At 36.1% G+C, this 25,627-nt stretch overlaps 5 protein-coding genes, 1 long non-coding RNA gene and 2 pseudogenes across 6 annotated transcripts; 4 read left to right on the forward strand and 4 right to left on the reverse strand.

Moving 5' to 3' along the window:
• Positions 1–1,632: 1,632 nt before the first annotated feature.
• Positions 1,633–2,140, reverse strand: LOC117565047 (60S ribosomal protein L9-like; annotated as a pseudogene).
• Positions 2,141–4,741: 2,601 nt separating this feature from the next.
• Positions 4,742–9,256, forward strand: LOC117565192 (protein aubergine-like; annotated as a pseudogene).
• Positions 9,257–10,087: 831 nt separating this feature from the next.
• LOC117565190 (60S ribosomal protein L9-like) lies at positions 10,088–10,800 on the reverse strand. The gene is given in 3 exon segments (XM_034244194.2): positions 10,088–10,323; positions 10,326–10,493; positions 10,550–10,800. Coding segments are annotated over 3 exon segments (570 nt in total). The 5' UTR covers positions 10,791–10,800; the 3' UTR covers positions 10,088–10,162.
• A 1,603-nt stretch (positions 10,801–12,403) lies between these two features.
• Positions 12,404–17,275, forward strand: LOC117566200 (nuclear pore complex protein Nup154; the record flags this gene model as incomplete). Its single annotated transcript, XM_034245717.1, is given in 18 exon segments — positions 12,404–12,499; positions 12,568–12,730; positions 12,797–12,820; positions 12,823–13,128; positions 13,131–13,312; positions 13,378–13,550; positions 13,615–13,747; positions 13,750–14,533; positions 14,589–14,840; positions 14,909–15,061; positions 15,115–15,203; positions 15,205–15,662; positions 15,721–16,198; positions 16,201–16,257; positions 16,321–16,701; positions 16,704–16,778; positions 16,844–16,977; positions 17,038–17,275. Coding segments are annotated over 18 exon segments (4,071 nt in total), but the record flags the coding sequence as incomplete, so codon positions are not given.
• A 26-nt stretch (positions 17,276–17,301) lies between these two features.
• LOC117566199 (protein arginine N-methyltransferase 6) lies at positions 17,302–18,589 on the reverse strand. The gene is given in 3 exon segments (XM_034245716.2): positions 17,302–17,463; positions 17,465–18,292; positions 18,363–18,589. Coding segments are annotated over 3 exon segments (1,029 nt in total). The 5' UTR covers positions 18,402–18,589.
• A 168-nt stretch (positions 18,590–18,757) lies between these two features.
• On the forward strand, positions 18,758–22,030 carry LOC117566197 (conserved oligomeric Golgi complex subunit 4). The gene is given in 12 exon segments (XM_034245714.2): positions 18,758–18,955; positions 19,019–19,075; positions 19,077–19,152; positions 19,155–19,651; positions 19,653–19,756; positions 19,816–20,128; positions 20,190–20,323; positions 20,382–20,985; positions 21,061–21,141; positions 21,143–21,247; positions 21,306–21,529; positions 21,592–22,030. Coding segments are annotated over 12 exon segments (2,346 nt in total). The 5' UTR covers positions 18,758–18,847; the 3' UTR covers positions 21,635–22,030.
• LOC117566198 (gamma-tubulin complex component 4 homolog) lies at positions 21,641–24,903 on the reverse strand. Its single transcript, XM_052003438.1, is given in 10 exon segments — positions 21,641–21,785; positions 21,847–22,117; positions 22,176–22,302; positions 22,304–22,543; positions 22,612–23,103; positions 23,170–23,335; positions 23,390–23,475; positions 23,535–23,737; positions 24,508–24,664; positions 24,735–24,903. Coding segments are annotated over 10 exon segments (1,956 nt in total). The 5' UTR covers positions 24,804–24,903.
• LOC127565365 (uncharacterized) lies at positions 24,211–24,664 on the forward strand. The gene is made up of 2 exons (XR_007954692.1): positions 24,211–24,351; positions 24,417–24,664. It is a non-coding gene; the product is annotated as an uncharacterized LOC127565365 (long non-coding RNA).
• Positions 24,904–25,627: the final 724 nt, after the last annotated feature.

Genomic DNA, 25,627 nt, shown 5'->3' on the forward strand with positions numbered 1-25,627 from the left:
CTTCTCAACTGCAACATTTGTGTAAATTTATAATTTCATCTTACCAACATGGGTTTATGAAATCTAGGTCCACATCTACTAACTTATTGGAGTTCTCCTCTATTGTAATTAAAGGATGAGATATCATTTACACCGATTTTAGTAAGGCTTTTGACTCAGTAAATCTTCACCTCTTACTGTATAGACTTAATCTCTTAGGGTTTCCTCATAACATTATTGAGTGATTATTATTAATGGCTTTGTATATAAATGTGTCCAATTTTCTTCTGGGGTGCCCCAGGGTAGTCATTTGGATTCTCTATTGTCCACTTTGTTTATAAATGATCTTCCTTCTGTTATAAAGCATTCCCGTGTACTTATGTACGCTGATGACGTTAAGCTTTGCCTGACATTTAATGATAGTCATGCCAGCTCACTGTTGGCAATGTGACCTTAATCGTCTAGAATCTTGGTGCAGAGTAAATATATTACATATCAATTGCAATAAATGTAAGCTTATGATCATCTGTAGGGGTTCTTCCCAGGTAAATAACTATGTTTTATATGATACTCCTCTAGAGCGAATTGAGTCTGTGAATGACTTAGGTGTTCTGCTTGATGCAAAACTTAAATTTGGTAAACATATTCTGTCTGTTGTAAATCTCGGATTTATAAAACGCTGGTCGAAAGAATTCAACGATCCCTACATTACTTAAACTTTGTTCGTCTCACTGGTTCGTCCTATCCTTGAGTGCGGATCTCTTGTCTGGAATCCCTAGTATAGGGTTTACCAAGATAGGATTGAGTTGGTGCAGAAACAATTTTTAATATTTTCTCTTCGTAGTTTAAATTGCAACCCTAATATATAGTAATATTAGATTACCACCTTATCGTTAGAGACTTTTATTAGTAAACCTTCCTACTTTTTCCGACCGTAGAACTATGCAAGGTGCTATTTTCATTCAGAGACTAATTAATAGTGAAATAGACTTTTTGGAGCTGTTAAGTCAAATTAGTTTTACGATTCCGGTCAGGGTCACTAGGAATTTTCTTCCTCTTCTTATTTCACGTAGAACTACTAACATTGCTTGCCATAATCCCCTCCGTATTCTGAGTGTGAATTATAATAATCTCAATAACGTAGTTTGCTTCAGTAAATCTATTCCTCTGCTTAAAACCTTATTATAGTATTAGCAGATTTATCAAGTATTTAATTGTTTTTATCTTCCTTTACATATTCCTAACATATTTTGCTTCCCTATTAATATAGTATTACTAGTGTATTTAATTTGCTGTTCAGCGTATTTTAATATTTATTCACGGTTTTCGATTAATGCATGCTGTTCACAAATTTATTTTGTTTTGTCCGCGCGTCAGCAAGCCCGTGCTTGGTATCGCTGGGCCACTTGATGGTACTGCCGTTAATACGTCAAGGTCCAAATATGACTAGATTCAGTTAAAATTAATTCTGGTTTACGTATGTTTAATACTATCATAAGAAAAGGAACATTCAACAATAAAATACCATTTTCGTACACCGGCATAACATTACAAGTAGAGGAAAATTGGTTCTTGTGTTAGCAATACAATTGAAATGCCGAAGAAAATTAATGTCAATATGTAAAGATATTTTCACCCTCGCCGATTGATTGATGTTTTAAAGTTGTTACCAGCAATTTCATTTATTATTAAAACTTTCATATGAAGCTAAATGTATCACAACACTAAACTTCTGTCTTCACAACGGTCGTACAGACCATCCAAGAATTTATGTATATCCTTGTTTTTCACGGTGGTCGACTGCTGGACAGGAGCTGCTGACCCAGACATAGCCTCGATGTCGTTGCCCTCAACGATAAGCTCATCCTTTTGGGCTGTCGAGTTGACAATCGTCACACCGGAAGCCATGAATTACGTGAGACTCCCAAAATATACTTACTCTTTTTCATGTTCTCAATGTGACTGCACACTGTGCGCACAGCGAGTTCCTTCTTGGTGCCAAACCATTTCTCAACTTTCAGAGTACGCTTGTCGGACATGGACATGTTTAGAGCAAGGTGTTTGAAGATGCGCTGAAGCCGGTGATTGTGATTGATTGATTCACTGAGGCTTTGATATCCTTGGGGATCTTGACAGACTAGATAGAGTTGATCGTTGGCATTTTGACGACACTGCAAATAACAAACAAAGCAATTTATGAAAAAATTGCATGCAGCCGATTGTTGCATCAATTGAGAATTTCATAAAATTTGCAATTTTAACATACTAGGCTTGGGTCATCCGATATTACTATATTTATAAATGCACAGCCCAAACGGAAAGAACAAAGATGCTGAAATTTAATAAATAATAAAATTCTGGCTTCAAATCCCATTTAATGGTAAATCAATATTGTAAGGTTGTGTGGAAAATCTAAACGGAAAGAGATAGTACAGATCAAACTATATTATTTTGATAATGCAAAATTTACATTGTAAAGTTAATATGAAACCTTTTTTTTAAAAAAAAAAAAAAACATTGAATAATGCCTTAAAGAAAACTGCAAAAATATAGAAGCAAGTCTTGTGCCCATTTTTGTATTATTTATTTAAATTTTAATAATACAACAAGAAGAAGAGTGTGTTCGATACCCGCTATCAATTTTAATAAAATCAAATTAGTATTATTAATTAAGTAAGAAAGCCACAGTCGAGTGTGATCGACTGTGAGATACCCGCTATACAAAAATGTATGTATATTTGGGTATATTGATATGGTACTACACTGAGCTATGCTGCTTTATGCTATAGACTGCAAAACATACCAGATTGTCAGCCAAAGCAACTCCGACCCTTAGTAAGTAGGCATTTTTTTACGAATACAAGAGTATTTCTTTAATAACTTCGACAGTTTTTTATCTGATCGCAACCAAATTTTCAGAAATCATGAATGGCAAAAATTTGAAAACAAACTTAATCTGCGTGCAAACATAACAAATGCTGTCGAAAACTATAGCTCTATCTCTTATAGTCTCTGAGATCCAGGTGTTCATACGGACAGACAGACAGGCGGACATGACTAGATCGTCTCTCCCACAAAGTTATAATACCCCTCTATCGTATGGGTAGCGGGTATAAAAATACCTAATGTTCATACCAAAATAATATTTTAGTGTCTAAATATCCTAGTAAATTAAAAATATAAAAAAGTAAAAATATACAAGATTCTTAACCATGGCAAAATATACCAGATTCTTAACCATGGCAAGCTTCCTGCCGTATACAATTATTTCCCAAATAACTTTTACAATTTTAATCTGATCGCAACCAAATTAGTAGCCATAAAAACCATAGTTACATACATTCGTATGTAAATCGTAATTAACTTTAATATGACGCTTCCTCGAATCGTATTTTTCGATTTGAGAGGGCGGAAGTGGGTGTGGCAAAAATTTGAAATAAACTTGATCTGCGTGCAAAAATAACAACTGCTGTCGAAAAAAAATATCTGACTCAAATGGTCTCTGAGATCTAGGGACTCATACGGACGAACAGGCGCCCATGGCGCATTACATTTCCTGCAGGTTCAAAGTAATACCCTATGAGTAGGGGGAATAAAAAATAATAATATTACATTGCTCATATACACACATATACTGTTCGCAACCCACTTTCTCGTTTCAACTCGCTCAGAACGAACAGAGCAATATAGCTCGCTTCTCGCAAAGCTGTCACTCTGACATCTTCTCGCTTTGCTTGACATCATCCTTATAAAGGTTTACTGCATTTTAATTGCACAAGTTTTTGTGATTCTTAGTAGTTTACACCAAGCGTATCTGCTAGAATGGTGCGGTTCTATGATATTATATTAAAGTCGCATTTCACCAACAGATGTTAATGCGCGAATAAACAAATAAACTGGAAAAATATCGTCGAAAAAACGAAAATAAACCAGCGAAAATTAACAGTAAAAAAAATAATCCTGCACTGGAAGCAATGAGCATTTCCTTATGTCTTTCCAATTCGATTTATTTTTTGCTTCCTTTCAAAGATGCAGAAGTTTTAATTTGGAATAGTTTTAAAGTTAAAATTTATTGAGTTTCGGGCAGATTCCCATATTAATTCTGCAGCTCATTTTCATTCATTTAAGACCTCGCCAACAATTTTAATTTTTTAAATGATAAGATGGCAATAAAAAAAAGTACTTTGTTCGAAAAAAGATTCGCGTAGAAACGAAAGTTTCTGCTTTGAAATGAAGTCACAAAAATTTGAAATATTGCATGCATCGTTTTACTTATAAGCATTGAAATTCAACACTTAGATATTCGAATTTCAAAGAAAGCGTGTTAGACAAAGCGAAACCTTTTCTTAGGGGATATATTCCTCTATATCGCCTTCCTTAAACTTTTGTACGAAATCTTTTGTTAGGAGATATATTCCCCTGCATCATCTTCTATAAACTTTTGTACAAAATAGATAAAAAAAATTCTATAAAAGTGGAAATTTTTTTGGATTAAAATAATATTTTGGGAATCTCTGTGTTTAGATGCTTTGTCATGAAAACTACTTTTGCTTGGTTCGCATGTACGGAATGTATGGAAACGACCATTTACCCATAAAAATGATTACAGTCGATAAAATCTATTGTAACATATTTTCCAGCAGCCCTACTCCCAAAATGAATATTTTTTTGGAAGCTCTGTAGGCATAATTATCTTTGAAAAATATGTCATCACTATGTTATCGATACAAACTTGTGTCATTCGTAAGTAACGAGTAATTGGAGCCATTCAATTGTAATCTTTCGAGGTGTAAAGAAGTTTTGTGATTTTTGAAAAAACAAATATGAATAATTTACCAGCTAATTCAGGACATTCACGTGGTCGAGGACGGGGAAAAAAACCTAACGAGGAATTGTCAAGGGGCCTGGTTCCTCAACTGGTAAATATACAGTACATTTTATTTTTATTTAATTTATTCAAATAACTTACTTTGAATGCACATTTTAATGTCATTAAATTTAAATTGACTTGTGCTGAAATAATTGAACGAACTCATGCTAGTCCCTACACACACACACTAAAATACAGAGTTTTGTTTGTTATTCCTTCGATACGAAGATGAAGAAAATGGGACAATTTATTAATGTGTAGTGGAGAGATGAACAACGAAAAATAATGGCGAATTGTAACGCTACAGCATTTTTTTTAATTGTACTAAGGTGAAGAAAATAGAATGATGAATCCAAAAGTACAAAGCATGTACATACATACATGTATACTTTTGCATTTATACATACATGTATACTTTTGCATTTATGAATGTATAGTTGAGAGATAAAAACGAAAAGTAACGGCGAATTACGGTGCTAGTGCAAAACAAAATAAATTGAAATGGTTTCATGCGTATATGAGCTTGGACGCAGTTAAATATGAATTATCCGCAAACCTACGGAATTCTTTAATATGTAGTATATGTATATGCATACGTATTTATGTGCATGTTTAAATTTACACCAGAAACCGTTTACTTCGTGCAGTGTATTCAAAAACTAATCGCAATTTAATGTAAAGTTCAAATAAGAATGAGCATACAAGTAAAACTTAACATTTTTAATTAGTTCTGTTTATATAGTACATAATTATTAAAATTGAAAAACATTAAAAAAAGTATTTTACGCTTTTAGTAAGTTTATTGAAGAAGTTGTTTGTTGTTGTTGAAAATTGTCTAAAGAAGCTGTTTTATAATTAGTCTTAAATATGAGACTTCTGTTATACACACATACATATATGTTTCGGTGCATCCATTGTGAGTGTGGGACGATATGTGACTGTATTTGAGAAATTGTGCTCAGCCTTACAAATTTTTGTGTGATGCTAGATGTGCTCAATTTTTGTGCTGATCGTGTAATTCAAATCCAAATATTAGATGAATAATTTTTGTAATATTTAGTTTGTATGCTATTGCTGGATGCTACAATTATTAGTTTTTACTGTATTTATTTCACCAACTAAAATAATAAAATAAATTAAAAAAAAAAAAAAAAATTTTAAAAGGAACTTTCGCGATTACTGCATAAGTACTGCGGAGTAACAGTTTAAATTTAGTGTTCTAATACTTTAGTATGTCACTGTATATCTGTAGTGCAATAGAATAAGTTACTTAATTTTTATGAAATTACAAAAAACTCATGAGATTACAAAATGCATTCTTAAGAATACGCACGCCGTTGAGTGGACAATCATGCGACTCGGTCTGTTCAACGGAGGAATAATTTTCACTAAATATGACTATAAACTATTAGATTATCATGCATACTTATAATTTTCAAAGAATAATACATAAATACATGTAAAACTGACTACTATCATCTAAATTATTTTTTTTCAGGGTCATGCACCAGTACCGGAGCAAGCTGAGGCTAGGCGGCCCATGAGTAACCCAGCTACTCAAGGCGTTACTGGGGCTGCTGAGGGTAAATTAATATATAAATACATGAAATATAAAATTGTAATCCAAGGAATTAATAATCAATATTTTCAATAAGTAGGTGACACTCGTGGATCGGTTCGTGGACGACGATTAATTACCGAAATTGTGCGATCTCGTCCCAGTGGTCTGCTTACTAAAATGGGTACTACAGGCAAACCAATCACTGTTCAAACAAATTACTTCAAATTTCTTAAGCGTCCCAATTGGTCGCTTTATCAGTACCGTGTTGATTTCTCGCCCGATGTTGATAATACATTTCTACGTCAGGGCTTATTGAGAGAGCACAGTAATATATTAGGCGGCTATATTTTTGATGGATCAGTGTTGTTCTGCACCACCAAGTTCAAGGACACACCTAATAGTCCATATGCTTTGGATCTCTTGACAAAGAGTCGTTCAGGAGAGAATATAAGCATTAAAATAAGGAGTGTGGGTATTGTTGAGGCAATGGATCCTCAGCAGTTACAAGTTCTTAACTTGATTTTGCGTCGTGCTATGGAAGGCCTGCAACTTCAAATAGTGTCTCGCAATTATTTTGACCCGCAAGCCAAGGTAAGCAATAAAAATGTGTAATTTTTTGATATATTTTTTAAATACATATGTTATAAAATTTTGTAGATTGTATTGGATAGTAAGCATCGAATGGAATTATGGCCGGGGTATATAACTTCAATTCGTCAACATGAATCTGATTTTCTCTTATGCACTGAAATCGCTCACAAAGTCATGAGAACGGATACTTTGTATCAAATTTTGTCGAAAAACATTCGAGAAAATGATGATTTTCAGGGTGCCTTTAAACGTGAAATTATAGGTAAGATGTTATTATTTGTAATCAAAAATATCACGCTAAACTAAAATTATTTCATTTATAGGCATGATTGTTTTGACGGACTACAACAATAAAACATATAGAGTAGATGATGTCGCTTTTGAGTCATCCCCGATGTCTACATTCAGTACCAAGGATGGAGAAATATCGTATGTTGAATATTATAAGAAAGTAAGTTTGAAAGATTACAAATATAAGAGTGTAAGAATTTAAAACTTTTTGATTCTATAATTACAAAGCGCTACAACATAATCATTCGAGACCATAAGCAACCACTCGTAGTGTCCGTCCAAGTGAGAAAAATATTCGTGGAGGTGCTGATCAATTGATAATGTTAATTCCTGAATTGGCTCGAGCTACTGGTTTAACTGACGGTATGCGATCTGACTTCCAACTAATGAAGGCAATGGGCGAGCATACTAGAATTGCTCCCGATCGTCGAATTGATAGGTTGCGTGCATTTAATCAGCGTCTGCAGAAATCGGAAAGTAGTGTTAATATGTTGAAGTCGTGGAATGTTGAACTGGATTCTGCTCTTGTTGAGATACGTGCCCGAGTTCTGCCGCCACAGAAGATTGTATTTGGAGGTCAAAGGCGCTTTTTTATGCGATGCCCGCGCTGATTGGACATACGAATGTCGTAAAGACGCTATGTTTACAAACGTAGACATAAAACGTTGGTATGTCATAACACCAAGTCGGTCAAAGCATGAAGTACAACAGTTTGTGAAGCTGTGTATGCAGGCATCTGGAGGCATGAAACTTCGTATGAGCGAACCCAGATTGTATGTTCTAATTTGTTACTCGCGTATTTATCCTTATATTGTATCATTTTTACTCTTACAGTGAAGAAATTTCGGATGATCGCAATGGGACTTATTCGCAAGCGATCGATAGTGCTGCCGCTAAAGATCCACAAATTGTAATGATTGTCATAAAGTCTCCTAACGAAGAGAAGTAAGTTTGAATAATTGTTCACGAATTACTAATACATTTAAATTACCGTGGTATTTTGTGTTCGCAGATATAGTTGCATTAAGAAACGAACGTGTGTTGATCGTCCAGTACCTTCTCAAGTAGTAACACTTAAAACAATTGCACCGCGCCCGGATAGATCAAGCGGTCTAATGTCGATTGCAACCAAAGTTGTAATACAAATGAATGCCAAACTAATGGGTGCTCCATGGATGATAGAGCTTCCTATAAATGGATTGATGACCGTTGGATTTGATGTATGCCACTCGTCCAAAAACAAAAACAAGTCATATGGCGCTTTTGTAGCTACTATGGATATGAAGTCCTCCACACGTTATTTCTCTTCAGTTACTGAACATATGAAGGGTCAGGAACTGTCTAATCAAATATTAATGAATATGACATGTGCACTAAAGGCATATCGTGAGCATCATGGGAGTTTGCCCGACCGCATTCTCTTTTTCCGCGACGGTGTAGGTGATGGTCAGCTAAATCAAGTATTCAATATTGAGGTGAAATTCCTCAAAACTCGACTGGACGAGATCTATAAATCGGCGGAAGAGAGAAAGGTTGCAATTTGGCATTTATTGTTGTAACAAAAAGAATTAACACACGTTACTTTGTGAATAAGCGCAATCCCGAACCTGGAACAATAGTCGATGATGTTATCACTTTGCCCGAGCGTTTGATTTCTATTTGGTTTCGCAGGCCATAAAACAAGGTACCGTTTCTCCAACGAACTACAATGTTTTGCACGACAGCATGGGTCTGAATGCTGATAAGATACAAATACTCACGTACAAAATGACACATATGTACTACAATTGGTCTGGAACTTGCCGAGTCCCTGCAGTTTGTCAATATGCTCATAAGCTAGCATTTTTGATAGCTGAGAGTATTCACCGTGCACCGTCTTCGGGCTTAGAAAACCAACTGTTTTTCTTGTAAAACTTGACTATCATAAATGTTTTAATATTTAAATCTTATCGTACATACTGAATACTTAACATGTATAATAAAGATTAATATGATATTTGATATTTTTATTGCCGCTTATTTGCATTGCATTGTAGTTTTTTTCAGTGACAGCTGATTGATCATTCAATTAAATGGAATCATTCAACTGATTTCGAAAATAAATATTGGTTTGTAACTAGCTTATTTGCAGTTTGTTATTATACCTGCATTATAACTTTCTGACGACAGGAAATGTATGTAACAGAAGGAGGAGGCATCTCCAACCCTATAAAGTATATATATTATTGATGTCATGCCCGTCTGTCCATATATGTATAGGCTTTATGATTCCTGAAAGTCTCTTTGCGATCAGATAAAAAATTTGGAAGATATTAAAGAAAAACTTTTGGATGGGGAAAATGCCTACAGCCTAGGAGTTACTTTGGCTGACAATCAGGTATATTTTAATTGTAGTGCTGTATTAATATACTATACTTAAGTTTAAGTATTTTTGTGGTATATTAATTTGATTTGCGGGTATTTCACAGTCGAACACACCCAATTGTATCTTTCTTATTTTTTTTTAACAACTTGAAACAATTTCATTACAAGTTATGTTTATTTTTCTGTGAAAATTGCAGCCTCCCGCAATAAAAATAATTATTTATGCGTGTCTGCTTGCCGTCAGATATTTAGACAATTTTTAAATAATCAAGGTAGAAGTAGTTGCAGCTACCACTAATTTTAAAAGCTGTTATCATGTGTCAGTATTTGAATATTGCCCTACATTGGAGGTTTTTGTTTTTTACTAGATTCAGTTAAAATGAATTCTGGTTTACAGCGGAAATTTAATTGAATACAAAATACACGACTGATTGTTGTTTTAAAGTTGTTACCAGCAATTTCATTTATTATTAAAACTTTCATATGAAGCAAAATGTATCCCAACACTAAGCTTCAGTTTTCACGACGGTCGTCTTTTCCGACACGTACAGACCATCCAAGAATTTTCGGATATCCTTGTTTTTTACGGTGGTCGACTGCTGGATAAGAGCTGCTGAGCCAGACACAGCCTCGATGTCGTTGCCCTCAACGATAAGCTCATCCTTTGGGCCGTCGAGTTGACAACTGTCACACCGGGAGCCATCTCAACGCGTCGAATGTACTTCTCGCCCAAGAAGTTACGGATCTCGATGACTGTGTTTTGCTCGGATGTCACGCAGTTGATGGGGAAATGAGCGTACACAGCACGCATTTTGTACTGGAAGCCAAATGTCACACCTACAAGAAGTGTAATTAATTTAATGAATTACGTGAGACTCCCAAAATATACTTACCCTTGATCATGTTCTCAATGTGACTGCACACTGTGCGCACAGCAGCGAGTTCCTTCTTGGTGCCAAACCATTTCTCAACTTTCAGAGTACGCTTGTCGGACATGTACATGTCCAGAGCAAGGTGCTTGAAGCTGCGCTTCAGCGTACCTCTGGTGCCGGTGATTGTAACAACACGGGCCTTCACTGAGGCTTTAATATCCTTGGGGATCTTGACACACTGATTCGAGTTGATCGTTCGCATTTTGACGACACTGCAAATAACAAATCGTTTATGTCAGTAAACAACGTATTCACAAAAACATCAGGAATTTATGAAAAAAATGCATGCAGACGATTGTTGCATCAATTGAGAATTTCATACAATTTGCACTCAAAATTTTCATAAATGTAAACAAACTCAATTTAAGGTTCCTTCAAATATGTGTATTTATCATACACAAACAAAAATGTTGCAAAATAAATACATGCATAAATAAATCAATATTATGGCACGCAAATACCGCACTTAAGAGTCCGTAAAAACTGTTCATTGAGTTGATGTTTAAAAATTCATTTTGTGCACAAAATGTTTAGAAACTTACACACTGCAGACCGACCGGAAAGAGGCTGAAAAAAGAAAGGAAATATTTGACGTTTATTGGGGGGTTGCCACACAGGTAAAATATGTACGACATATTTGGGTAATTTTTTTGGGACTGCCAACTTGTTCGAATATTTTTCTTATCGAAATTTAATATTTGCACTTTAAAACCCAAAATTGTGTTATTACTACGTTTATTAATTTGCGGCAATTACACAAGGCATATTTATAGCCTATTTCCACCTCACTCGGTTTATTTTACGTTTTTTAAAGTCCCGTTTCGGGGTTTCCATTGGCACGAACCGAAAAATATGGGCAACGATAAATTTTTCAATATGGCCGCTCTGAAATGTCAGCTGTTCAAATGTAAACACGAGTTGGCGAACAATTCAAAAAAGAGTACGTGGATTTTAAAATGGAAAATTTTCTAAAATTGCAGGATTTTTATGAGGATTTTGATGAAGTGGAGGGAAAATTAACGGAGTGTAGAGTATAGGCCATTGCCAATAGTAAAGAAATCGCCATCAGTTTGGGGCTATGTACATAAGTAGATTTGCTGGCGGGGAGGAGTTATGGGAGGAGTTTGGCACCCTTGTGGATTAGTTCTAAAAAGCAAAACAAATTCTTGCTGCTCCAAAAAACCTCGGATTTTTTTTCGTTTTTTTCCATTTAGATCGAATGTTACGTTAGCCCCATGTAATAGCCTTTTTCCACTGCACTCATTTTTTCACGTTTCGAACTGACTTTTTTTTCTTATGGGTTTTCACATTGGACGAACGTAACATTCGACCTGAACGGAAGAAAACCGAAAAAACCGAGGTTTTGGGTGCAGTGGAAATAGGCTATAAAAACATATAAGAAAAAAAGTCGGTTTGAAACGTATAAAAACTGAGTGGCAGTGGAAATAGGCTATTAGTATACATATATCGCTGTATTGATACAACTTTTTTCGTTATTGCCGGGAATTGTACTCAAATAGAAAGATTCGAAGTACTGCCTTTTCATTTTACATTTGTATGTGGTCTCTATTTGCGAAAATGTACCTCTACCAGATTATTTGAATATTGCACCAATACAAATAAGATATTTTCGGTATATTTTCCGCTCTCAATTCGAAATAATACTTACGGTCACACTGTCCATGGCGTGGGTCGCGCTCCCTCCAAAACCGGCAATAATTGCGAATTCAGTGCTGGCTCTTGATGATAACGTTAGTGGACAAAATATTGAATTATCGTATTGTTTTAGAAAAAAAGCTAAGCTGAGTAAAATGAATACCACACCTTTGCCACCAGACGTCCTTCAAACGGCGGGGAACATGCTGGAATGTCACGACTTTCGGGGACAGACACAAGCCAGAACTTTTGGAGGTAATTTCGAGATTAACATGATCGATTCATAGAATGCAAACTTTAAGAAATCGAATGTATTTTAATAGTTGACAGGCGTCAGCCAACATGGCAGAGCAACGATGAGCGGCCTCAACGACTTTGACTATCAATCACTAGCCCAACTGACTTCCAGCGATTCACATAACCTACAACAACTGCGGACGCTCACAAAATCCGGAATACCAAATGAAGTCTTGGAACATTTTAAGCGTAAATAGTTGAACCTATTAATTAAGAACCTATTAATAAAGTAAATTACATTGCTCATCCACACAGATATGAAATGCCACTGCTTAATGGGCTATTGCCTGAGATTGGACGAGCATGGCTAACAATTGATTCAGATTTGTATATTTGGACATATGAGCAAGCCAGAGACGTTGCCTACTACGATGGATTAAGTCATTTAATTGTGAGCGTTGGACTGGTCAAGCCAAAAGCAGGAGTGCTTATTAAGGATGTCAAGTATCTTCTGTTGCTAACGACTCCCATTGAAGTGATCGTTTTGGGTATAACTTTCGATGACGAACACGATTATACAGATACAACCACTGGTGCTAATGGAATGCAACTTATGAATAAGCCACTATTTGTGCTTGGCACAGAAAATGTTCCATTAATGTCATTCAGGGCAGTGACGATGGACGAATTTTCTTAGGTGGACGGGATGGTTGTTTATATGAAATTGACTATCATTCCGAGTCCAGTTGGTTCGGCAAACGGTGTAAGAAGATAAATCATTCGCAAGGGCTGGTATCCTATATAGTTCCAAGTTTTCTTAAAGTATTTTCGGTAAGTAATTGCGTTGTATCTCCAAGTTTTAGCAAACATCTTAACTATAACCTATTTTTTTGCAGGAGGTGGATCCCATCGAGAAAATTGTGATTGACAACACCCGTAAATTGCTTTATATACTTACCGAAAAGGGATCTGTAGAAGCATGGCACATTGGTGAAAGCTGTACCACTGTACGGCGGCTTGGAAGGATAACACAAAATGATATAGCGAGTCAAGCAATCAGTCTAATTAAGTAAGTTTATTGTCAATCCTCTTTACATAAAGTAATCTAATATCATTTTGTTCGTTAAATTCAGAACTGTTGATCCAGCCATTTTTAAGGGTGTCAAAGCCATTTGTCCACTCAGCACAAATGATTCGAGTTTTATTCACCTGGTCGCTGTAACAACGTGCGGTGTGCGGCTTTATTTCTCTACCTCGAGATTAAACTCCAGCAGCAACAGTTAAACAGTATTTCGGATAACTTTGGCAATCAACCACTTCCATCGCTGCAAATGGACTCTGAAAACTCCAAGGGGATTTTTCTAATGCATGTTAGACTGCCGCCTGGCTATACGCCAAACGCCACCACAAATAAACCAAAACAGTTGCATGCGGCGCACTATAGTGAGGGAACAATGTTGATGATTACGAGGCAACAAGACCATAATTTGCTGTGGTCGGTGAGCTCGGCACCTTTCACCAACTTTACCTACTTGGTTGAATCGACGACTTTAGAAGGCATTGATGGCATTGTATGGAGTCTGGCCGAATTAAAGGATTCAATAGTGTCCAACATAACATCGATATTGCACAACTTACGTACGCCCCGACGAGTGGTCATGCTAACGAACCAAGGAACGCATATTGTGGAGTTATTGAAAGCAGCTCATATGCTACAGCAGTTGTTAGTATCGTGTAAGGGACCGCATCATGAATCGGTGAAGATGTTCTTTCAAACCCAGAACGAACAAGAAGCCTGTGTTACCGCCTTGTTGTTGGCCACATCGGAACAGTTTCGTGGCAGCGATATTGCACTATGGGCAACGCAAGCGTTTATGCTGTACGGTGGGGAACCTTCATATCAGCATTATATGAATCCTAGCAATCGAAATATGCCTAACAATACTATAGTGCCACAAGGAAGGGATCGAGTGCCGCCGATGTTCATGTCGACTCCTATGCAAAATTCAGCAAATAGTGGAGCAACACAATACATTCAGCCAATTAGTCCAAGTAAGTAATTATGCAATGCTGTTTTTTTTTTTTTGTTAATGTATTGAAATTTCAGTTTCACAGCCTCCGCAGCACCAACAGCTCTCTGCTGTGCCGGGCAATGATAACTCAATGTTAAAATTTTCAGCAAAACACGATGGACTGTATATGTTTGTGTCGCGCATGCTGCGACCCATTTGGAAACTGCATTGCGTTGATGAAAATTTATGCTCGAGGCTAACAACTACAGATTGTTCAATTCTCTTGATTGAACTGCGTTCGTTAAGAAATTTCTTGGATAAGCACTCAGTACATGATCTTTCATCTGGTATGGAATAGCCTCTTATCCCATTTCAGATCTTGCAAGTATTCATATCATTTTTTTTATACTTATAGCCAGCAGACGAATGCCTTATGATAGTCATTTAAATAGATCGAATACAGTGAGGATGAGCCACACCCAGTTGCCAATAAATGAACATCGCAACCTAACCGAGCAGGCACAGATCGAAGAGAAGCGCTCGCTGTCTGCACTGAATCAATTTATTAGTAAGTTTTTCCATTGGTGCAAGTTAATAGTAAATTAAACATTTTTGTTGCAGAGCATGCATGTGAGGTAATGTCATTGTGGGGCATCCTTAACGATCACCAGTTCCAGTTGCTTTGTCAGCAATTGACTCCCGAGCATCAGAAAAATGCTCAGATGTTGCACGTTTCGAGATTTGCTAGTAACACGTTCCGAAGTGTGTGCTTTTCTCATTATTGCACTGATCAATTTATACCTCAAAGATAAAGCAGATGTGACCGATGTCTCGGATAACTTGCGAGAATTGTGTCCAAATCTATATAGACATGAGGACGAAGTCACTTATAAGGCAACCGAAATACTAATGAGTGCAAAGAATTCCAAATCAGCAGCAGAGAAGGAACAAAAGCTCTGCACAACATTGCAAATGTGCCTAGATGCTGCTCCAACTCTGCCCCTACACAGTATTTGTCAACAGTTTATTTCAGTAGATTTTTATGAAGGTGTTGTGGAATTATCCGCGACCTGTGCCTCGAAAATCGATCCAGAAGAGATCGGTATTCATTATTACAACAACAATGAGCCACCAGAGGATCGCGAAGGTTACACATGCTTCATAACTCGGTAATTTTTACATTTAAAAAGAAATTTACATATTACTAAATATAATTTATTTTCTTAGCATGAACTATTACAAAGAGGTGCAGCTCATGCTAGACCATATTTATCATTCGGTTGTCAGCAGGAGACCTGATCAGGATCAGAGTAGAAACTTCTTTCAAAATAGTGACACAACTCACGAACATCATGATATGGAAAACAGGTCGAAGCAGACCATTAAAAAGATAACACATCAGGTCCTCAGAATAAAGGATCCATTAGTACATGTAACGATCTACGAATGGCTGCTATCACATGATATGAACAGTGAATTATTGGAACTGGTGCAGCCTTCGTTGGGCGAATTTCTACGCCGTAGCGTCAGCCGAAATCCAGAGAATGTGAAATTAATTGATTTATTGTGGAAGTACTACGAGAAGAACGGTCATCACTCACAGGCCGCCCAGATTCTTGATAACCTGGCGATGACTCGAACTGAGAACATAACTCTTGATGTACGCATTGACTATTTAGTTCGTGCGGTTATGTGCATGCGCAAATGAGACAGTTGGCTCTTTCCATAACTAATGGCATCTTTTTGAAAGAGTTGGAGGATAAGGTACACAAGTGTAAATTGTTAAAATGTAGTATTATTGTTCTAAATGTTTTCTTTCTTATGTAGTTGGAGATTGCACGAGTACAGAAATCCGTACTTGTCGCCATGAATCCGGTGGCAAACACTAATCATGAGGCTCGACAAGCTATCAATGAATTAAATTGTGCGCTCTATGATATTACACAACTGTACCAGAATTTCGCAGAGCGATTTGATCTCTGGGAATGCCAACTGTCGATACTGAATTGCTCCAATCACAACGATCCATTGTTAATTGAATCGGTCTGGGGTAACATCATTAATAGTGCCGTGGATACAGCAGGCTCGACACAAGACCGTAGCACGAGACTCTTTACCAAAATTGAAGTTTTAGTTCGAGAGTTTGGAGAGTCGGGTCCTTGCTTTCCATTTGCATTCCTCATCAGAGAGTTGGAAATAAAAGCATGTTCAAATGCACTTGCCCGAAGGAAACAGTGCCTGAGAAACTGTTTGCAATGAAATTAGATATTGAGCTGCTGCTGGAAATACTATTCAAGGTTAATTTGACTACTCTTATATTGATAAAAAAGAATAACTGTTAAATCCACATTATTTCATTAGAATGATTTCTATGAATGAACGCATCTGGGCAAACGAAGGCAATGAATGGCATTTGATACAGTCGGCAATCCGAGTGGTTACTCTTCTGGCTGACAATGCTCAGGCCATCTGGTACCGTTCCAAGTAAGCGCTTACTGATCTAATACTACAATTAATAATAATACAAAAACTTCTTTTAATTAGACGACGCATACTGGGCAAGGCACAAGACATCGTTGCTGCGTGTTTGAATATTTGCTATCAGAAGCCGGACACGAATCGCCTGCAGCACTCACTCAAGGAGCTTCAGTGCCGTTTGCAACGGCTATTAGGTTAATGCCTCTTTTGGAGTTATAGTTTTGAAATTATACACGTTTAGATAAGCGTAATGGAATATATGTTAATTTTTGACTGAGGTAAATAAATTGTATGTGTTGTTTAATTCATTTCTTATGACTACGACTATGACTATGAAGTGTCCATCATTTTAAGGTGAGCTTCGGTCAGTATACATTTGGTCATGTGACATGAGCAAGGCACCGGATGTTCCTCTACATTGGGATCAAGCAATTCCACTTCCAAATTATACTTTCGAGCGTCATTTGGATTACGTTTCATTAGGATGGTAAAGGGCAACGGGAGAATTCTCTTCCAAATGTTCGCAATTCTCTTCGGGAAGTACAACAACACACTGTTTCCAATGGGATTCTGGCGCAAGTGGAGATGTGCTGAGAGTAATAGCTTCTTCGCCAGGAAAGCGAACGTCAAACCATATGCAAAAGCCTTGGTGTTTACCGGCAAATTGCGTCGAGACCACTTCCTTGAAACGTATCTCATCCAAATCTTTCGAATCCACATCAAGTAGGTTCATCCAGTGGAAGACAATGCCCTCGTGGAGCAAATCGTTTGGTTTCAAATGGATAATTTCGGGACGCGTTGATTTCTGTAATCGCAGCTTTTTTGCAAATTGCTCCATTTTTACGCCGTCAACGTTTTGCCAATAATCAAAAAGCGATGGCACCGCGCAAGGAGCTACAAAAATTGTGCACTCACTGGGAAACAATTGTCCATCCGGCTTGAGGAAATGATCGCGAGCATAAAGAACCGAGTCCAACATACCCTCATGCAGTAAATAGAATCCCATCCACTCAGACACTATAATGTCGACTTTCTCAGCTGTTGCCGGCAGAACGAATTCCTCAATTTGCGAGTGGATTACCTTGACTGTTTCAGTGAGACCGTTCTCTTCAATCAAATCCAGAGCTACTCTGGTGGCCAAATTGGACGCCTCCACGGCATAGACTAAACGAGCGCCGGCTTGTGCACAAAATGCGGAGAGAATTCCCGTTCCAGCGCCGACATCGAGTACAACTTTGTCCTTAAACAATTCCTTATTTTTTACAATAGCATTGTAATACGCCTCTTGTCGGGGTCGATCCTTAAGCATGAGCTCGTGGATCTGTGCGAAATTTGAAGATGAATTACAAGACTAATTAAATAAATTTTATATCAAGCGGAGCCACAGTTACCTCCAAGTTCTCATACTCTGTAAAATAGTTACTCAACATTACTGAAAGTAATAGTTATTTAAATTATTAACAAGCCGTAAAAATCACAATTCGTATTTTAGGTTAAGCGGAATAACAACAGAAATGCTTTTTAACAGAAATGAGAAGCGGCTCCCTAACATAGCAAGTCTACCGGAATGTTAAATTACAGATGTTTTGATATAAACAATTTACTTCCAAATCGCAGACAGTATTTTTATGGAAATGTGTACTTTCATGTTTGTGTTTTAAAGCAGCTTCGGAAATAATTAATTTAGTCATTTTAATTGCAGTTTATTTTATTTATTTTTTTTTTTTAATTTAAAAAGGGTTTATGTGAAGCAAATCATTTTTTTTTATTGTTAGAAAAGTAGTACATTTTTTAAAAGTAACTGCGGTAACATTGGGTTGTCGGCCACGTAAATTTCATAATAATAAACAAAGCTTCATGTTTTTCTGTTCAATTAATGCATTGCGACATGAATGACATAAACCTCATAAATATGATAATCAATTGGGATATTAGCACCACCGAAAATGTGAATGAGAGTCTTCTGCGCATTGCTGAAAAAGAAGTATGTACATTTTTTCTAAACATGCTCGGTAATGAGGAAATTAATTTCTGATTATAAATTTAGGAAGAAGCGAATGCCAAGCTTGGTGCCCTGTTAGCCAAGCAATGCCAGATTGAAGCAAAAATTAAGCGGAATTGGCAGAGCGATGACTGCCCTATCTACGGTTGAGAATGATTCCAATAAATTGAACAGGCAAATCGTAACACCGCCAACCTGGCAGAATCAGTTAGTGCAAAAGTGCGTCGGTTGGATATGGCACGATGTCGCGCTTCTGAATGTCAGCAGCGAGTGCACGATTTAATCGATCTACAGCTATGCAGCCAAGGCGTGGTAAAGGCAATCAATGAGCAGGAGTATGAGAAAGGTGCAGGACACATTGCACGTTTCCTAGCAATGGATCAACAGCTACTGCAGCGCACTGCAGACGATGTTCAAGGATCGATTACGTCGGTGAGCGATGCAGTACACACTCTGGAGGAAGCCAGGGATAAGATGAGAGAATTGATTGCCAAAAGATTTGATGAGGCAGTGCAAAATGATGATTTAGCTTCTGTCGAGAGATTTTTTAAAATATTTCCCTTAGTTGGCTGTCATCGCACTGGCATTGAAAAGTTCTGCGGCTATATTTCGCAAAAGTTATCGGCAAAGGCACAAAAAGAGTTGCGCAACACACAGGACATTGCTAAGGCAGAAACGCCGTCTTCATTTGGCATATGCTGATCGTTTAACTGCAATTCTAGAGAATTTCGCACGAGTTATCGAAGTTAATCAGCCTATAATTGAAGCATTTTATGGACAAAAGTAAGTAATTGTTTGATTTATGAAAAACGGCCCCGAGTATCTTTAAATATCAATTGTAGCTCTACGTCCTTGCTAAATATGATAACAATATTGCAAAAAGAATGTGATATTGAAGTAAAAAACCTACTGCTGGAATTTAATAAGAATCGACAGATTCAGTATCGTATTAGACAAGTGAATGAAAGTGCACTTAGACAGAACAGCGCAACTTCTGCCGGGAATAGTATACCCTCGTTGGGCCACTATCGAAAACCATCTGGAGGATCTATAGATAAGCTGAATCCCAAGGATATAGACTCTATCATTGCCGAAATTACAGTCATGCATTCGAGAATAGAATTATTTTTTCGATTTATGCGACGTCGATTGCAGGTAAGCCAATATATTCAACATATCCGACGTAATAAAGATGAACTTTCTAATTGAAATGCAGACGAATGCTGAGGCATGTTTCCAGGACAAGGAACTCCAAAAAAGTATCTTAGATAAATATGAGCAAGTTGTAAAGGATTGCGATTTAAGTCGACAAATGCAAGAAATTTTAGGCACGTATTTACTTTTTGAGAGGTAATTAATAGTGGTTTTTCGATGTTTATAATGTTTCTAATTGTATTTTGATTGTTAGATATTTTATGGAGGAAAGTGTTTTAAAAGCCATTGGTCTTGATACCTATGAAGCGGGACAACAGTGTTCGTCTATAGTTGATGATGTTTTCTTTATATTACGTAAATCAATTCGACGTTCTCTAACAACGCAATCAATTAATGGAATTTGTGCTGTCATTAATAATGTGGCCTCATGCTTGGATGGAGATTTTGTGAGTGCACTGAAGGCACCATTAAAAAGCGGATATCCGTCGGGATACATTGATTTAGCTCAAGCCTATAATGCTATACAGACCAGCTTACAGCAGGGAAAACTACACTCAAGTGATGCAGATCGCAATCGTACAAACTTTATTGTGCAGTTGAATAACGCTGATATGTCCACTGAATACATCGAGACCCTCTGGCAGACCATGGAACAAGAAATATCAGGTACATTCCCAGGTATTAGTGCTGTCGAGCGTCAACTTTTAGAAAGCTGTTTGACAGAGCTTAAAAATGTTCGCGATGCATTGAAGGCTACTGTTGACTTTGGCATACAGCAATTAAGATCGAGTGCAATTCGGCCACGCCTAAATCCTTGGGTCGACGAGTTTTTGAACTACAGCCATCATTTAACAGAGGTAAATTCCTTGAGTTGTTGATTTTTTATTATTATTGTTTTAGACATTTTTTATATGTATTATTAATGTATTTAGGAGGAGCTAGCCACATACGAAGCTGGAGAAACATTTGTTCAGTATTTTATTGTCCAATTGGATGGACTCTTGAATTCATTTAAAAAACGCTCTCAGTTCTCGTAATTATGATGCACTTGTAAGCATATTGGCTACAGAAGTTACCAATCGTTTAGAACGAGCTATAAAAAAGAGCTCATTTAATCGGGTGAGTTGATCACTAATTGTGAGTGCAATGTAGTGTCTAATTTTCTTTTAAACTGCAGCTTGGTGGTCTTGTCCTGGACCAAGAAGTGCGCGCTTTGGGCGCGTATTTAACTGGAGCAACATCATGGTCGGTGCGTGACAAGATGACACGCCTTTCACAAATAGCCACGCTCTTAAATTTAGATAAAGTCTCTGAACTGTCCGAGTATTGGAATCCTGAAAATAACGAAATGCCTTCTTGGCGATTGACTCCTAACGAAGTGCGAACAATTCTGGTATTAAGGTAAAGTGATCATTTTATTCATTTGGATTTAAGAGTACTTAGTTACTAATCTGCAATTCCAGAAGTGATTTCCGTATGGAGGACATAAAACGCTTGCAGCTTTGAGTAAAATTATGCTGCGGATTTAATAGTTTTATCAGCACTAAACCAATGTTTGTAATCCAATCTTAATAAAAACTGCGATAACGGGCCAAAACTTGATGCACTTTTAATACTGGCCAATAAATTTATTAATCCCAATATTGATACGTGAAATCTAAAAATATATTTTAAATGACAGTGAAAATATGTATAGCTGATATTTATTTATTACTTACTTTTCTTCAAGTGTAATAACTTGTTTTAATGTATCCTCCTCTATTGAATCTAAAAGACTAAATTTTTCGCATATACTAAATATTTCAAGAATTGTTCCGTATACAGGGTTTTGAGATTGCATCGTTGTTTGATTATTTTTCTTTTTGTCGATTAAATCATTCAGTAAAAAGCATTGTGAGAGAACATTAGCCAAAAATATTGAGTGCGCTCGTTGAATCTCTTCGAAATCTGCTTTATTTTTAATTACGTTAATGAGTATACTGAATTGACCTAAAATGTGATAAAAAATTATAAATTATAAATAAATATATAACATCGGTTGACTTACTTTCAAGAACATCTACTTGTATATAATACTGTAGGTTATCCAAAAAGAATGTTAAATGATTTCGGAAATTCATTATTTTGACGTCGACTCGGGCTCCCGTCTTGGCAAACCATTTGTGACGAGCCCAAAACGAGCTGAAGATCATATTGAAGCTTGCGAATAATTAACAGATGACGAAACACATTGTTATATCGCTCCATCGTAGTTGGTGAAAACAATAGATTCAATGGCCATTTATAATTGTATTTCAGATGGAGATTTTGCCATATACCAAATTCGCAGCTGTCTTCAAAATCATTGGAATGTTTTTGAACACTTAAAGTAAAGTTCTCCAATTCATCGACAATTCCCATTTCATTGGCTGCAATCTGCAAAAATTCATTTTAAATCTGACATAAAAGATTTGAAAAAAAAATCATAAGTAATACATTCGTACCTCAAAAGCTCTGGTGTAGCTCTTAGCATTTTTGTTGGAAAACCCTTTGGCACCAATACGCATCTGACGCAGAAATTCCAAATAAAATTCACCGCGTCCCAACAGATAAAAGTGTTTTATCAAACACATTTGATGCACCAAATTATCTTCAATAACCGCTATATCGGATAGACGTTGACTAACGAATTTCTTGATATCGTTGATGACGCTTTCGAAGCGTATCACATCGATTCTATTCTCGTCATTCAGATCCTCAATCATTTTGGAGAAAACGCTTTCTTTGCCATCCCAAAGTTCACTGACATCATCACAATATGATCCATGCGTTTTAGCTGTCCATGATTCAGATCTATGTCTTCTGCGATCTACCTTAAACAGGAGCACCGTTTGACCGACAAATAACACTTTCTCGGCTAAAATAGTTGACACAAACAATGGCAATTGAGCCATATTAATTTCATATTGCCATATATCTTCTTCTGACACCGAAGACTGTAAAGATATCAAAAATTCCGTACTTAATATGGAAATTTGTAACTTGAAGCATTAGAATTATACCAAGTAAGTTCTGCTTGTCATCGATTTTTCAGAAGATGTTTTGGTTGCATTTTCATTTGAATGCTTATAGCTAATAAAAAATTCATTGTGGGGATCATCGATCATCCCCAACAGCAGCCAGTGAGCCAAGTGTGAGTAGAAAACCAATTTAATTGGTTTTGTAATTCTACAAATTATACAAAATTAATTCCAGAAATTATTCAATAAATTCGTGACGTACTTGGAAAATATGTGATTCATCCGTACATCAACTTGGTCATGTTGTTGGTTTCGCAGATTCTGCAATAGTCCACAGCCATGAAGTTTCTATAAGATTAATACAATTTACAAGCGGTTTTTTCAAATATCAATTACAGAGATCTTACTTGGGTTCTAGCATCAATAATAAGTTTGCGCAAAATAAGGATAACAGGTTTTTGCGTTTCCAAGGCGTTATGAATATACAAAAGAGAGTTTGTTGAATTCTTTTGGTAATAAGATTCAAGTCGTGCTATTTCGCTGTAATATTCTTCGAGAGCAATTTCAATACCTTTTGCAAAATTCTTCAAATAAGAACCATTTGAATATTCTGCGAACAAAAAAAAAAACCAAATTGCTACTATTAATAAATAGATTAAATATGTAAAATAACTACTGTTAAGGATAAACACAGATTAATTGTTCACTTTTCATTGATCTGCCTTCAATTATCGTAACGTGTTTTTTGATAAACAAACTTTTATTTCATTACCTGAAAGACTTTTATGAATGTAAAGGTTAACAATTATTGGAAATAAACGGAATTTTGAAGAAAAAATGCAAGCCTACCACAGTCTGACTGATTATTTGTAAATCTTTCTCGATCGTAGAAGCGATGATAATTTTAGGTATACATATGTACATACATGCATATGTACATACATGCATATGTACATACATGCATATGTACATACATGCATATGTACATACATGCATATGTACATACATGCATATGTACATACATGCATATGTACATACATGCATATGTACATACATGCATATGTACATACATATGTAGTTGCCGTGATCTCGCTTGATTTCGTAATTTTATATTGCCTTTCAATCCTTGATATTTTTCTCAATTTATTATTTCCAAATGGGCTTTGAGAAATTGTAATTAATACAGAATTGGGAAAGGTAAAAAATTCTAGTGCTGCGAACTTTGTAAGTATATAAACAAATAAATGCAATAAGTTCATCGATTTTTTCTTTTAATAACTATGATATAGGGTTATACAGAGGGATAAAGCTCGACTCGACTATTGATGATAACTTATAGCATCATTTATACATCAAGTCATTGAGTTAAGTTGCACGCACCTTCAGCTTCCTTAAAGTCGGATAAATCATGTGGATTGTTGTCTCCAAAGTATTTAGCAAACCGCACAATTTCATTGAGGTAATTTAATGTACCAATTATGTCGTCAAAAATTGAACGCTCACAGGGATGTACAAATTCGTCCACTACATTTGAGACCTAAATATAAATTCACTGAAATTATGATGGTAATAGTTCACATGTGTGCTTATTTTGCATTAACACTCACAAGAAATTTTTTAAAGCTAATTCCTTTGCCACTTAGGCTTAAACAGGACACAATAACGTCATGTAACATTTCATTAGTTTTAAGATTAGCCAAGAAAAGAATGAACTTTGTTTTTTAATAAATAATAAAGAAAATGCCCGCAAACTCGCAACCATCTAGAGGTGGCGATACATTTATGGCACTATCAACATATCGATGTTTTAGACTTTCGCAAAATCGATTTTATGTGACGATTGTTTTTTTTTATTTTATTTTCGTTATGAATTATATATTTTTTAATGTTAATTATTTTTAGAATATAGTTAAAAAACTTTTAGATATCAAGCTAAGTTTCCAATATGTACGTTTTATGGCTAGAGAATTCAAAGTGTTCTAATGATATTTTGGAATATTTTCCAGTTTCGTATAGAAAGGCGCTATGTTTAAACGGTCTATCACTCTAGGTATTTTTACGTTGCTTAAAGTCTCACTATGTTGGATTGAATTATTTTTAAAACTATTTATGTAATTTAATTTGCAGTGAAGTCAGTGACGTCTAAGTTGTAACAAATCCAATAATGATATTTGCAAATATGTTCACATTGTATTTAATTAGTTATCCGATTGAGCGGAACTGAATTATCGCTCCAATACTGATTCATATATTTGAATAATCAGTTTCATCAGTGATAAGTTTCCAAAATTTAGTAATTTAATAGAGGTGATTTCCTGTGTATGATGATTTTTTATTTTTAACTAAATTAGAAAAAGATTTGATCTGTATTTGATTGTCCAATTAAATGGACTCTTGAATTCATTTAAAAACGTTTACAGCTCTTGTTATTACAATTTGTTACCAATCATTTGGAATGAGTTATAAAAATGAACTCATTTAATCGGCCAGGTCCACCAGA

The sequence above is a fragment of the Drosophila albomicans genome, chromosome 2L (assembly GCF_009650485.2).
Source record: "Drosophila albomicans strain 15112-1751.03 chromosome 2L, ASM965048v2, whole genome shotgun sequence".
Lineage (NCBI taxonomy): Eukaryota > Metazoa > Arthropoda > Insecta > Diptera > Drosophilidae > Drosophila > Drosophila albomicans.